Below are 15,427 nucleotides of genomic sequence, written 5' to 3' on the forward strand. Positions count from 1 at the left end.
TTCAATTTTTTCTCCCTCCTTCCCTTACCTCTGCACTGCTCAAGACAGCAAGTGTTGTCTGAGGTCAGATTTGAACTCAGGTTCTCCTGTCTTCAGGAAGGTGCTCTATCCACTGTGCTACCTAGTTGCCCCATGTGCAATTCTTTTAAACATATTTGTCATGTTGTACATGGACATGGAAATAGAAAAACATGAGAAAGAAAAAGCCAAACAAACAAACAAAAAAGTGAAAATACTATATCCTTCAATCTCTATTAAGTCTTCATAGTTCTCTCTCTGGATGCAGATGGCATTTTCCATCCCTAGTCTACTAGAACTGCTTTAAATCAGCACACTGTTGAGAAGAGGCAAATCAATCACAGTTAATCATCACATAATCTCGTTGTTACTGTGTACAATGTTCTCTTGATTATCATTTTTCTTAGTGTGTAAAGTCTTCAGGAAAGGCAAGAAAATGTATTGACCATTAGAATGAATGCCTCAGGCAGGATTTTCCTGAGTCACCTAATCATACTAGCTCATTCAACTTAGCAATTGGGTGTAAAAGGCTCCAGGAACCTCTATTTCAGAGCCCTATTCAGAGCCTCTGTGTGGCTGTTGGTTTTTCTTTTCTTTTTAGGCTTCAGGTTTTTCATCTCTAATATAAGAATAGTATTACTTAAACTCATAGAGTTGTTGATTGCAATAAGAAGAAAGTGTCAAGCCTTTACGAGCCCACAAATATAATATAGTGCTAGAAGTGAGTATTAGCAACTATATGGAAGAATTTGGAGTTAGGAAAATCTGATTTGGGATCCTGCTTTACTCAGATAGTTATGAACATATCACCCTTGTGAGAATCACTTAACCTATATTTGCATCTTTTTCCACATCTGTAAAATGGGGATAATCATAGCACCCACCTCCTAGGGTTGTTGAGTAGCAAGTAAAATAATATGTATAAAATACTTTACATACCTTAAAGAAGAGTGTGTGTGTGTGTGTGTGTGTGTGTGTGTGGTTTGTGCTATTATTATCTGAGACACTTTGAAAACTTCCAGCTTCTCAAGGATCAGCAATTTTGAGGATAGAAGGATCATTGCATAGATGGGTAATTGCTTTAGTATTGATTCTTATCTTTCCAAGTGACCTTACCTTAATCACCCACATTGTTTGAGGTATTTTTGCTGAAATTTTTAAAATTTTGTATTTGATTGTAATATTGCCTGTTAATTTTCTTAAACTGGGTAGTGTGGGGGTAATATTTTTCTAGGAAGCTATTTCATCCATCTCTTCAATATTTTAAAAAATACATTTCACTCAAGACTTTGCCTTTTAAGGGTTAAAAAAATTTTAAGCCGACAATGGTAAAAAAAAAGGTCTTAGATTAATCAAAGTCATCTGTCTTCAAAGCCACAACTCAATATTGGAGACAAGCTTGATAAGAGAGTATCACATTTCCTTCTTCCATGTTAACCACAATCCATTGACCATGTATCTTAAGCAGAACAGTATATTTTCATCATTTTAATCAGAGATGGTTTCCCCTCTGCCCAAGGTAATTATGAGGCCAGACCTTCTGCACTTGACTATTTCTTGTACAGTTAGTTATGGAGCTTTGAATGAAGCACTGAGCAGCAAGGTGCCTAAGCCAAAGGGAAAGAAAGGAATGAGAGTAAAAGGTATTAGAAGGAAGAGAATGTTGCATTTGAAATCAAGTACTCAGGTTCAAATCCTGTCCCTGCCAACTTGCTTAAAATATGATTTTATTTTGCTACTTTCTCTGAGTCTCAGTTTCCTCCTATGTAAAATAAGGAGATTGAGCTGGAAGCCTTCTGTGGCCTGATCTATTTTATTTCTAGATGACCTGATTGGTCCTTTGGTTTAATCTTTCACTTTATATATGAGGAAATTGAGAGGCAGATATGTTGATGACTTATCCAGGGTCACACATTTGTCAACTGGCAAAGTCAAGATTTGAAGTCAGATTGTCAGATTTTAAATTGAGTGCTCTTTCCACCATGCAGTCCTAATCCTATGATTCTTTAGCTCTCTGCAAATAAGGGATTATAAAAGTAATGTAAACCCTAATTTATGGGCAGGTGACTTTGCCAGTAGTGGGAACAATTAGAGCAGGAGTAAGAGAATGAGGAAAAGGAGGAGGATAAAGAGGAGAAGCAGAAGGAGGAAGAGAGGGAGGAGGAAGAGAAGAACAAAGAGGAGAAAGAGAATCAGGAGGAGGAAGAAGAAGAGGAGAAGGAAAAGAAAAAAAGAAGGAAGAGAAAGAGGATAAGAAGTAGGAGGAGGAAAAAGAGAAGGAGAAAAATGAGGAAGGAGGAGAAGGAAGAAGGAAAGGGAGTGGGATAGGGAGAAGAGGATAGGAGATGACTCAGAAGAGAATGGTATCCCAAAAACCTTGAGAGAAGATCATTTATCAAGAAGAGGGTGATTTTTTAGGAGCAAATAGGGGGCTCAATGACTAGAGCACCAGCCCTAGTTAGGAGTCAGGAGTCAGGAGAACCAGAGTTCAAATGTCACATCAAACACTTGACTAGCTATATGACTCTGAACAAGCCGCTTAATCCAAATTGCCTCCAAAAAAAGAGGGTGATTTTCCATATCATGGGCTTCAGAGAGAATGAGGACTGGCCAGGAAGAGCCGGATTTGAAGTCAGATGACCCTGAGTTCAAATGCTTATGTGTCATTTAATTGCTGTATAATCTTAGCCAAGTTATTTTATATCTTTGGGGCTTGATTTTTTTATTTGTAAAATGTGAGAGTTATGTTAGATGACCCTCTTTCATCTTGATCTAAATCATAATAACAATGCTCATTTATATAGCCCTTTATAGTTTGCAATTATAGTTATAATTATTTCATCTTTACAACTAACCTGAGAGGGTATTGTCATTATACCCATTTTATAGATTATTATACTGAAGCAGACAGAAATTAAATGACTTGTTGGTAACTATCTAAACTAGATTTGAACTCAGGTCATTCTTACCTCAGATCATGCACTCTTTTATAGTGTTCCATGTACCACCTTGGATTCCAGCTGCCTCTAGGGATACAGAAAACCATTTTTAGACTCATATTTATGAGATCTTTTTAAAAAAAATTCCTTTTCCAAGTGAAATTAATATATGACCTTTTCCAACACAGTGACGATGAACAAGCAAGGTGTATTTGTCCATGCTCTTTATAAGCTTGCATTTTAGTAAGTCCTAAGTCTAAGATTCCCAGTTTTGTGAAATGTCTTAATGTACAGTATTTTTTTTAACATTGACTTTTAACATCCAAATTCACCCTCTTAAAATAATGAATTTGGGCTTCAGTCCTATTCTGGAAAATCACATGTTAGCACATAGGGATAAGTGATAAGGACTAAATTTGTGATTTCCTTGAAATAAGGAACTTTGCCTTAAAGAAATTCTCTACCAACATGGGTTGGCACTTTCTCTGAAATTTATAATCTTAATAAACTTTGTAGAGGCATTGAGAAGTCATGATATGTCCAGGATCATATCTCCATTTAGATGTAAATACATAAATATCTACAAATTGATATTTGTATCTTGCCCATGGAGCTGCTAGAAACTTTTAAGCTTATTCAAAATAATCAGGATTGTTGACCATTATTACATATAAGCAATATAAACATATCTCTGTCTCTTATCATTACCTAAATAGGAATTAGTTCTCTGGCCTTTCTCAAAGACAAATTATCAGTCTTAATAATGTCTCACAAGTACTTTCTAATGTGTTGCACTGTGTTGTTTACCATATTTATCACAAGATCCTGAAATTTCACAGTTGCAGCTGATCTGTTTTTTCAAAGTTTGTGGATTCAATTGCTCTGCAATGGTCCTTAAATGCTTTTCTTGGTTTGGGTAGGGCTCATTAGCTTAGCAGACACATGCATCTATTTGCAGATGGGCTAGTTTGCCAGATGAAAGAATATTTATCTTTAAAATTTCAGTGAAAACCTGTTTATGGTAAATTCCTCTCTTCCCAGGGAATTTTGTTAACACCTGTTGAGATTCCTGGAAATGCCCCAGGGATACTGCAAAACCAGGGTTGGGAATCTGGGCCTGAGTGCTGAGAAGTCAGCAAAAATTCATTTTAACCCAGACCATTCTCTGAAGTTCAGGCTTTTGTTCTGTGTCACTGAGATGGAGTAATACACACAGGAGGCATCTTTGAATTCTTCCAATGGGGCATTTGTATTCAAGGGGGTATGGTGCCCCTAAGATGGAAAGGCATATTTCCATGACTTTATAGAGGTTTCTTAGAGAAAACAAAAGCTCTTATTTCAAATTAAAACTTAGCTGGAAATTCCAAAAAGCTGCCAAGCCCTTCAAGTCAAATTCTGGATTTGTCTCCTTTTTTCTTTTAGATCAAGAGTTTAGAATTGTGAGTTTGCTTGGGAAAAAACTGACTGGTCTTATAAAAAAAGACTGAAGGATTGCTTGGGGATTATTACTTTTCCTTTGATTTCATTAAGCAATTTTATCTAAACCACAGTGCATTGTGGTTTTGATTCATTAAAAATGCCTACTAGGAGATTTAAGTACTGAATGTCATTGTTTTTCATTTTCTATGGTGAGAGTACCTGAAAAGTTCTCTAATTAGCAGGATCTTTGATTTCCTCTGTCTAGGGAAGTCCTAGTGCAGGAGTTCCCCATACTGACACAAATTATAACTGGTCTATGATTTGGTCAGTTATAGGTTCACAGACATAGGGCAATAAAGGAATTACTTTACAGATAAGAAAGTGAAGCACAAGCTCACACACATGAAGTAAATCAGGAATGGGATTTAAATCCAGAATCTCTGACTCTAGAGCTAGTACACTTTCCCAGGATATCAATGATCTGCTGGAGGCATATTGATGTTAAATATCTTGTCCAGTATAATGCCAGTAGTAGGTGTCAGGATGGGAAGCATTTTTTTATCTTCTTTATACCAAACCCAGCATTATATCTATTATATTTCATCATTTTTTATCACCAGTGCTTGATAAAAACTGCCTGTGATTTCAATAATAGTATGGGCAAGTGATTGTTGTAGAGATTAGACATTTATCTACACAGGACCATGGGGCTTTTTCATTTAATGATGAGATTCCTAAACATCCCTGGTCAAAACCTCGAATCTTTGATCCTTCTTTCTTTGTCTATTAGCTACCATGTTCTATTGATTCTACTTTCCAAGCATCTCCTGCATACATTGTTCTTTTTCACTTGTTTGACTGCTATCTCCATCTCTTATCCAATGTTTTTTCAGGAGCCTCCTAACTTGTGTCTCTGCCTCAGGCCTTTCTCTGCTTTTCTGATGAATATCCCTGTTTGTCACTCCATTTCCAGTTCCTACAATACAAATTCAAAATTCCTCATCCTTGCACTTTAAAAGTCTATTACAATAACCTCCTGGTCTAATTTTACACTGTAATCGTTACCATACTCTATAGTTTAGCCAAACTAAACCACTCACTATTCCAGAACATGCTCTATTTTTTCTTACCCCTGCATTGTCCTCTTCCTTTATCTCTACTTGCTAAAATTTGAAGTTTTCTCTAAGGACCAGCTTAAATGGTGCTTTCTCTGTAATGTTTAGAGTTCTGGCCTTCAACATTGTCTACCACAACTTCCCCTTCCCCCTTCTTTTAACTGGAAGTGATCTCTCTTTTCTCCAGACTTTGATTATAACTCTGACAAATAACAACACATTCATAGAACACTTTATGTTTTACAAAGTGCATTTTTCTTTTTCAGAGCAACTATGGGAAGTGAAAGGCAATGGATAGAGAGGCAGCCTCTTAGATAGGGAGTTCTGCTCCTGTCCCTGCCCTGTCACACTGACTGTATGCTTGGGCAAGCTTTTTAGATAACTTAACCTCCCATTACTATTAACAATTTCCCCAAGACTAAAGGTTGCATGAGTAAAAGGAGTTTCTACTACCTAGGAATTCTCTATCCCAGTGAAATTACAAGTCTAGAAAACAGTTAGGTGAAGGAGTAGAGTCTGAGACTCCATCAGGAGGACCTGAGTTAAAATCCTGCCTCCTATAATTACTAGTTGTGTCACTTTAACCTTTTTGTGTCTCTGTTTTCTAATCTGTAAAATGGGGATAATAGCACTTACCTCTCAGAATTATTGTATGGACAAAATGATATAACATAAGTAAAGCACTTTGTAATCCTTAAAGACTTATATAAATTCTAGCTATTGACAATATGAAGAGGTGCAGGTGTTCCCATTTTGCACACGAGGAGACTGAACTTAGAAAGGTTAAGAATGTTGCCTTTCTCATATAGTTGGTATGTCTGACTCTTTGTGACTTCATTTTGGTTGGAGTAATTTGCCATTTCCTTCTCCAGCTCATTTTATACATAAGGAAACTGAGGTAAACAGGATTAATTGACTTGTCCATGATTACATAGCTAGTAAATGTCTGAGGCTAGATTTGAATTCAGGAAGATGAATAATATAACATAAAAAAAGTTCAAGAGACATAATTTCTTTGTCAAGAGACAAATTAATCATTTTGTTAATCTAGCCAACATTTTATTTTAAAAGTGGGCCAGTGACACTCTCAAATGTCAAAATCCCCTCATTGAATCCACTCAACACTTATATGCCCTTGGGAGAATAAGTGTTCCTAAAGATAGCAATCTACTCTGGTTAACAAGTAATGAGAGAGACTACATATATATATATATATATATATATATATATATATATATATAAAATGAAAGTAGATCTATTCTAATGAGAGGCTGGAGGACTTTGATCATGTCACTTACTTTCAAATCATCTTCCTGCCATGAAAAATTTAATCAAAGAATGTATCTTTACCCAATCCTGCATAGAACAGAGTGGGCAGGAATTCACCTAGATAAGATGATCTAAGTAGCATACATTTTTGGCATAGGTAAGTAGTGCCCTTCAAAGCCTGGACTTTGAATGAGGAAATAGGACAGGAAAAGGACGTAGATCTTCTCCATAATGGGTTATTAATAATAATTTCAGTCTTCCTTACTCCACTCCTGGCACTTGACTCTAATCCAGTATTTAGATCTGTGTTTCCTCCATATACCACATAATCTCTGTTTTTCATGGTACCATTGAGATCCATACTTGCTGTATCTTTTCCTTATCTTCCTGTTTCCCTCAGTGCTAAGCACAGAGCACTCCATATAGTGTCAGTAGATGCTTAATGCACTTAATTGAAGTTATTTACAGCCAGTGTAATGACTTAATTTTCTAAAGATAAACATCCAACTACATCCACAGAAGGGGAAAGAGCCCTCCTCTGTGGAGTGTATGGTTAAGTAATGGATAGTATAACATCACCACATAGCCAGCAACAGAAAACCAGCAGCAAATGTATGAAAACAGCCCACTTTACTCATTGGGAAAAATCTGCTATCATAAGAGGTGTTATTGTTCTGACAGACAAAGCTCATCATTCTCAGTAACAATAGACTGACTGAAATTTGCAATTTCACAACCATTTGGCTTCCCAATTAACAGTTATTTTTTGATTGACATTTTGAGTATATTGTTATTAAGTCATTTCCTTCCCTTTCCCCAAACCTTTGGCTTTCAAAATGAAAATGCGTCAATGGAAAAAAATCTAGGTTAGAAGGATTTTCATGGAGGAGAGGGAGAGATTTTTGGTCAGCTGTCCCTCTGTTTTTATATGATAACATAAATAAATAAATATAATTGAAGTATGGGATCCTTGAATCATAACCCTAAAGAAGCTAAATAGTCCTACTACCTCATTTTACTGATAAAGCACTGAAGGAAAGTGAATTGTTTAAAGTTACCTGAAGTAAACCTTTGATGTATGATTTAAACCTGGGTCCTCAAACTTCTGAGTCAACCTGCTTTTTTCTTTGTAATAATTTATCTCGTTTGATTTTGATTTAATTAATGTTGTTCTGGAAAGGCAGCAGGATATAAAGATTGGAGGGCTAACTTCAGACTTCAAATTCTGCTTCACATATTATTAATAGCAACATAAATAAATCACTTAATCTCTTAGTGCTTCAAGAGACTGTTTAGGATTTTTTTTTTTTTTTTTTTTTTTTTTTTTGAGACAGTCGAGTATAAGTGACTTGCCGCTGGTCATATAGCTAGTAAGTATCTGAGGCTGAATTTGAACTCAGGTCCTTTAGATTCCAGGGCCAGTACTTGCTCCACTGTACCACTTAGTGGTAGCAGATTTTTAATTATAAATGAATTGCTCATCTTTGGTGATGGAAGAAATTCCTATGCTAGGAGTTCTTGCTAGTCACAGATTTGGGCTTCTCTCCTAACCACTCCTCCCTCCCCCCAGAGTCAGATTACTCTGACTCTATAGAATGAGAGCAAGTCAGGACAAATAGCTTCCATTATTTTCTTATTATTATCAAGAATTGGAACCTTGGTAAAATTCCCACTCTCTAATCACTCAATAAGCATTTAGTATAAATGTCTCTTATCCAGAACTGAGATGACTACTGGAAACACAAAAACAAAAGTGAAATGGTTCTTGCCTTCAGTAAGATTATATCGTATCAAAGGAGGCAACATGGAACTCATAAAAAGTATCCAAGATATATCTTAAAAAAATACAAAGTGAGAGATAGATTGAGTTAGCAGAGGTGGGAAGTAGTGAGGTAAATCAGGAGAGACCTCATTTATGCTGACCTTTGAAAAAGGTGCCATTATAGTTGACCTTTAAAGGAAGCTAGAAATTCAAAGAGGCAGAATACTTTATTTAGCTTTGTAACACCTAGTTATTTAATCTGGGTGGGGATTGAAGACACACACACACACACTCACACACACTCACAGACCACTTTTCCTTTAGCATCACCTTCAAGTCATCTGCTTCATTTGTTTTCCTATTAGTAGATGACATTTATTTTTCAGTCTTGACACCTTATTCACTTTACTCTTCAAACAAAATAAAAACTAAAAAAAAAAAAACCAAAACAATGACAATGTAGTAAAATAAAAAATGAAAGTTGTGTCTTGAAAATATAAAATAATACTGATGTAGAAGGCTAGGGGCAAAGTTGTATTTGTACAGTAAACAAAACATAAACAAAAAGCCCTGTGTATACTTACAAAATGTTGAAAGGATCTCCAGTGTTTTTTTTTTTTTGAACTGGAACATATTTATAAGAACTGAGAGCAAAGCCCTGCCTCAGGGTGTGGTAAACATATCCAGGACCCAGAAAGCCAGGATCTGAGCTGAGAGAAGAGGAGGCCTGTCCTCTCAGGGATAGGAAAGAGCAGATAACTAGGGTGTGAGATTGACTTGGCCAGGCAGGGCCAGTCCTGCCTTTGCTCAGGGACATGTGTGGAATTTTAATCCCTACTGAGCAACTGAAGTTCAAACAGTGTTTATTACATAACCAGTGAGTTTTAAAAAAGTGATTCTGGTGCTTGGAGAAAGGCGTCTCAGCTAGCTTTTGAGGGAATTTGACTTTCCATTGTGTGTGTGAATTTGCAAACCTTTGTGGACCTGACCTTGTGTCTCATTCCTCAAGGCAACAATAGTTCCTAAGAAACCATTTGTTGATTTAAGAAGTGGTTCTGTAAATAAAGGGGTTTCCCATTGGCCCATAAGAACTTAATTAGGCTGGATGAATGGAAAACTCACCTTTGATTACTCCTTCTAATCACCTTTTGAATGAGTGAATGATTTCTGGCTAGCTACCCCATTTCATTGTTTCAACCAGTTCAATTAAGTTGAATTATTCATTAAATATTAGTGTGTTAGACATTGTAGAATTAAAGTTGAAAAAGTGACAGTCCCTGGCCGTAAATTAAAGAATTTGCATTATACCAGTGTATGGGTTGGAGTGGCAGGTTATGACATATACCTAGTATGTATAATATTTAATATTTATGCAGCTTCAAAAATAAATGCAGCATTCTGTGTTAAATAGATGCATTTTAAGGACATTGTAATGGAAATGCATTGCAAGAAGCTTTATCTTCATTAGATGAATGAGTGGTATTTTTTTGTTGTTGTATTTTTAGACTTAACCAACTCAATGCATTCATGTCATTAAAAGCTAAGATACAAAAGGGAATTATTATTATTATTATTTACCTCTAATGTGCAATTCAACCACTGAGTTTTTCCTTCTTGGGAAGTGGCTTTTTCTTGATATGTTACCAGAAACTAGCTCAGAGGCCACCAAAATATGGCACACAAAATACCTACATATATTGCTAAAATGAATGGGTGGATAGATAAGTAGGTGTGAAGTGAGAGACAGATCTTCAAGTTTTTCATCCTAAGGGGAGAAGAGAAAAGTAATCAAATGACTGAAATACTGGGCAGATGACACCATAAGAAAAGAATAAACAATTTACTTTGGGGATTTAAAACAAAAATGGACAGTGGAAAGTTGATAAGGTATCAACTTTCCACTGTCCATCTTTCCACTGTCCAATCTGAGGTGGCAAAGAGAATAATAGAGCATTGGGCTTGGAATTAGGAAAATTCTTCATGAGTTCAAATTTATCTTCAGATTCTTACTAGCTGTGTGATTCTAAATCATTTAACCCTATTTGCCTCAGTTTCCTTATCTGTAAAATGAGCTAGAGGAGGAAATGGCTAACCATTCCAATATCTTTACCAAGAAAACCCCAAATGGGGTCATGAAGAGCCAGATATGACTGAAAAAAGAAGTATTCAGATATGACTTGATTTCTTAGTCCTTTTCAAGAATGATATTCTGTTCTTCTATGAAGTACCACCTCTGTGACCTTGGGCAAGTAATTTAACTGTTGAAATCTCAGTTTCCCCATCTGAAAAAAATAATGGAGTTCAACATGATTTCTAAGATCCCTTCATATTTCTCAATCCTAGAACTTCAAATTGAATTTTTCAGAGGGAACAATAATTTCCACATCAATATTTTCTCAACTAGTCCCTATTATTACTGTGTATATCACCATGGTCTAGGTACACATTGGCTTGGTATATTTACTTTAGTTGTGTCCCAGATGTAAATTGGGCTCTCTTTCATATTTCTTACATTTTAGTTTCAGTTTACCAGTTGTAGATATTAAGCTTTAAAAAGAAAAAAAAAAAAGACTTCCATTTTGCATCAGTTTTTCTCTCCCTAAACCCTCTGTGGTCATTGCACATATTACAAACAACAGCATGTAGTCCCAGGTTGCTTATCAAAGGTAATTAAATCTCAGAGATTTCTCAGGATTCATAAACTGCCTAAGCTCAGGACCTACCAGTTATAAATGTAGCAAAACTTTGCGATGAAATTGCAACTTGGTATCCAAGCTGAAGCTACTTAGTCTTTCCTTTGCAAAAAGTCTTGAGTGCATCTATTGAAGAGTAGCGGTCTAGGGAAATAGAATTATCAACATTCTCAAAGGTAATTTTTTTCCTCCCGACTCTATCTTTTTATTCCCCCTCTCCCTCACCCCATTCCTCTTAACTTCTTAGGCAAGGAAAGAAATGTATGTAAATTACAGAAATGACATCTAGGGCTGCCAAAAGGCTTTTCAGGATGGTAAGGGGTGACTAACTGAAAGGGAATCATTTGCATAATTTCCCATGATCCTTTGGAGATGAGTTTTACAAAGAGAAACTGAAAGCTTCTATAGTTATAACCTAAAGGTGGCTTTGTCCAGAAGTTGGACAGTCAGACAGAAGTTGGTCTGACATTGTAGCTAAGTTAAACAACAGTATATAAGGAACAGACACAAAGGATCTTTTTAGATCTTCTTGAAATCATAACAATAATATCCTTTTGTCATAGTCCTTTTGGTCTGCAGAAACCTGTCCTCAAAACAACCTTATTGAATTTGTTCTTGTTTGTCATTTTTCAGTCGGGTCCAGCTATTCATGAGCCAGTTGAAGTTTTCTTAGCAAAGATCCTTGCAGTGGTTTCCCATTTCCTTCTCCAGTTCCTTTTACAGATGAGGAAACTGATTTAACTAGGGTTAAATGACTTGTGCAGAAGATAACTGTCTGAGGCTAGATTTGAACTCTGGAAGATGAGTCTTTCTGACTCTAAACCTGGCACTCCATTCTCTGTACCACTTGTCATTTTCTCATTTTGCAGGTTGGGAACTGTGGGCTCAGAGAGATTAATGATATGAGTATATTCATAAAGCTTGTATCTGGAACAAAAAACAGAACCTGTATTTTCTGTTTCAAGCCCGCTGCTTTTTCCATGGTATCAAGCTGCTTCCTTAACTTGCCCTTAGTCTTGCTAAATGCCTCACTTGTGTAAACTCCTTATTCTGATTTTCCTTTAGTCCCTTGTGAGTTAGGTTCAGAAAGCATTGAGTCAGGTTTCATTCAACACATGTCCTATTGGCATTCTAGTCTTATGTTCCTTCCTGTAAAGAACTAAGGAAACAAAGGGAAGGTGGTGATTACTAGGCAGCAGATAGAATACATTCTGAAAATGAAATACATCATACTGACCTGCTTCAGATACCAAGAGGAGGGCCTTTGCTTGGAGGACCACTCAGCTTCCTTTGCTCATTCCATAATTGCTGGGTGCTTTGTGATTTTTTTCACGAGTTTTTCCTCACTAATTGGGAGGTGAATTTGAAGGAACCCAAAGGAGTAGTTAAAAGTGAGTTAAAAATGACTCTGGGTTCCTTAGCAAGCTATTTGGCTCATCAAACTAAAGGTTTTTTCAGAAAGGCTATCATGATAGACTCTTTTCCCTGAGGAGTACCTTGGGTTGTCATTTTTAGAAACATATATATATATATATATATATATATATATATATTTTAGATAGACTCAGCATGGTATAGGGAATCAGGCACAGGGCTTGGAGTCAGAAAGAAACAGGATCAAATCTTGCCTCAGATATTTACCTTAACATCTCTGTGGCTCAGTGTCTTTATCTGTTTAAAAAAAAAAAGACTTTCTAAGGTTCCTTTCAACTCTGAATCTATGTCTCTCTTTTCAAATGTTAATTTTTTCATAGCTAAAAAAAAACTCAGTTAAGATGGTTAATGACCCCAGGCCTTATGGAAATTGTAATATCTTTCTTTTAAAAAAAAAAAAGCATAAAGTATGTATTAATATTTAATCCCTATGATTTGGAAGAACTTAAAACTGCAATTAGATGGCAGAGCCCATCTGCTCCAAGCAGTTGAACAACAGTCTATTAAATAACTTGGAGGGTGAAGAGGACTGCCAATCACCTTTAGATTATTCCTTAACAAAGTGTGCACAGGCTCTCAAGAGGGAGATCCAGATGGTGAAGGAAACTCTGCAGGCCATGATTGTGCAGCTCCAGCCAGCAGAGGCCGGGGACTTCCTGTGTGACAGCTGGTGTCCAGAAAATCCGGGGTGGACAAGTGATGGGGGAGGTGGGAGAGAAGACGGTTTTACAGTTTCATAAATCCCAATTCCCAGAGAGCTGCTTTGGGTAACTGAACCCTCTTACACACTAAACTGGACACACCTCTTTGCATTCTACTTCATAAATTCTCAAGGAGAATTTATGGAAACTGGAGCCTAAAGGTCATTCACCATTGAGAGAAGATTATTCTGTTTCTTAAAGACTGGCACAGACCACGAAAACAGGTTTCCATGAAGCATGTGTGCTGATTGGAATTGGGGAGATTGTAAATTAATATGGCAGAGAGTGAAAAAGAGATGCTGATTTTGAATGGCTGCACCATTCATTTTGAGGGATGCTTCAAATATGTTATTAACCATGGTTTCCCTGCTCACAATTTTGAAAGTTTTTTTCTTTCTTTCATAACAATGATGTTCAAGTGTTTTCCTTCCAGCCCTCATTGGAGACGGGAATCCTGATAGACAAATGGTTTTTCCCCCTCCCACTGACTGAATTTTCTTGCTTTGTACCAAACTAAAAATATTTTCTCATAAAAGAGAAATCTAAACAACAGTCAATTTTTCCTCACCTGTGCTTGGACTGCATTTTCCTGGAGGCACATTATATAACAGAGATAATTAACCTCAGAATGTTGAGTAGCTTTTCATCTTATTTCATCTGTGACTTACCAATGACTCACAAGAACTTAATACCAGAAACCTAAAACATATTTTTTAAACGACAGCAGCCTCTATTGTGTAAATGACTAATTATCTTTTAAAGAGATGATTTCTTGCTAAGCCCTTTGTTTTTTCATGCTTTTGACTGCTTTTGCTATATTCTGAAACTCAACTCTAAAGTCTATATATGCATTGGAGGGATTAGTTGATAATGTGAGTTGGCTTTTACAAAAGTCTTATTTTCTTCCCTGATCTTTTTCACTGATTTGTCAGACAGGAAATGGAAATGAAAACCTATCCATAGATGATACAGTGTTCAATAACAGCTTTTTGCATTATAAGCCCAGTGCTCTTCCTTTTGGCAAAATCAAGATAGTGTTAAACTCTTGATAAAATAGTTATGTAGAAGGGATTTCTATCACACTGACCCACTTTGGTTATTTTTCATCCCCAATCCTCTAACTGAAACAAACTGAGACCCTAAACACTGACTGTAGGACATATGTTAAGAAGAAATTTTATCTATTGAGTATGGTTAAAGACCATGAGCTCCCCCATAACTTTGAAGCTAGACATTGTCCTGAGTTCATAGTGGGCCTGATGACATTCTGAAGCAAGGATAATCTGCAAATTCATTTTATTCTGTTTTGTTTTTAAGCAATGGTCCTGTCTTGATTTGGAAGCATTAACAACATGAAAAAACTTCTATTTTAATCTAGAAAAATGACTTTACTTAAATTAACAATTAGCATCTGAGAGTAGGCAAAGAGCTGAATTTGATTATTTCTGCTTTTCTTCCTCCTCTTGGGAAGCTAGGTGGCACAGTGGATAGATAGAGCACCAGGTCTGGAGTTAGGAAGACCTGAATTCAAATGTGGCCTTGCACACTTACTAGTTGTATGAGTTACTAGTTTACTTACTTACTAGCTGGGTAAATTATTTATTTAATGCTCAGTTCTCTCATCTGTAAAATGAGCTGGACAAGGAAATGGCAAACCACCCCATTATCTTTGCCAAGAAAATTCCAAATGGGGTCATAAAGTTGTCAGATATGACTGAGCAACAAAAGCTCCTCTCTTATCCCCCAGCAGAAAATAACAAGCATTTTCTATTTAGTCATATGTATATACCTTTTTATGTAAAGTCATTTTAATAACTAAATTGTTTCTTTTATTGAGCATTTGAGTTGTTTATAGTGAAAGGGTCAGTACTACAATTATTCACTAATATCTTTATAAAATATTATGACTTTTGGTCTTATTTTTATTCAAAATAAAGGAAACCTTAAAAAGGAAACCTTATATTTTCTAATTTCCAAGTATGAATTCTTCATTTGGATAACTAAAGCACACGTATCTGATACCTGATTTTACAAAATGAAATTAGACTTTTGTTTATGGGTACTGACAAAGCTAGTT

The 15,427-nt window shown here is 36.1% G+C and overlaps 1 protein-coding gene across 1 annotated transcript in view; it reads left to right on the forward strand.

The window, feature by feature from the left end:
* The window catches only part of DISC1 (DISC1 scaffold protein), a 500,053-nt gene extending 485,211 nt beyond the window's left edge, over window positions 1–14,842 (forward strand). The window contains 2 exon segments of the mRNA XM_031966908.1: window positions 13,220–13,301; window positions 13,303–14,842. Coding sequence (XP_031822768.1) covers window positions 13,220–13,301; window positions 13,303–13,420 — 200 coding nt within the window. The 3' untranslated portion in view covers window positions 13,421–14,842.
* The last annotated feature ends 585 nt before the right edge of the window (window positions 14,843–15,427 follow it).

Source organism: Sarcophilus harrisii, chromosome 4 (genome assembly GCF_902635505.1).
Source record: "Sarcophilus harrisii chromosome 4, mSarHar1.11, whole genome shotgun sequence".
NCBI classification, from domain to species: domain Eukaryota; kingdom Metazoa; phylum Chordata; class Mammalia; order Dasyuromorphia; family Dasyuridae; genus Sarcophilus; species Sarcophilus harrisii.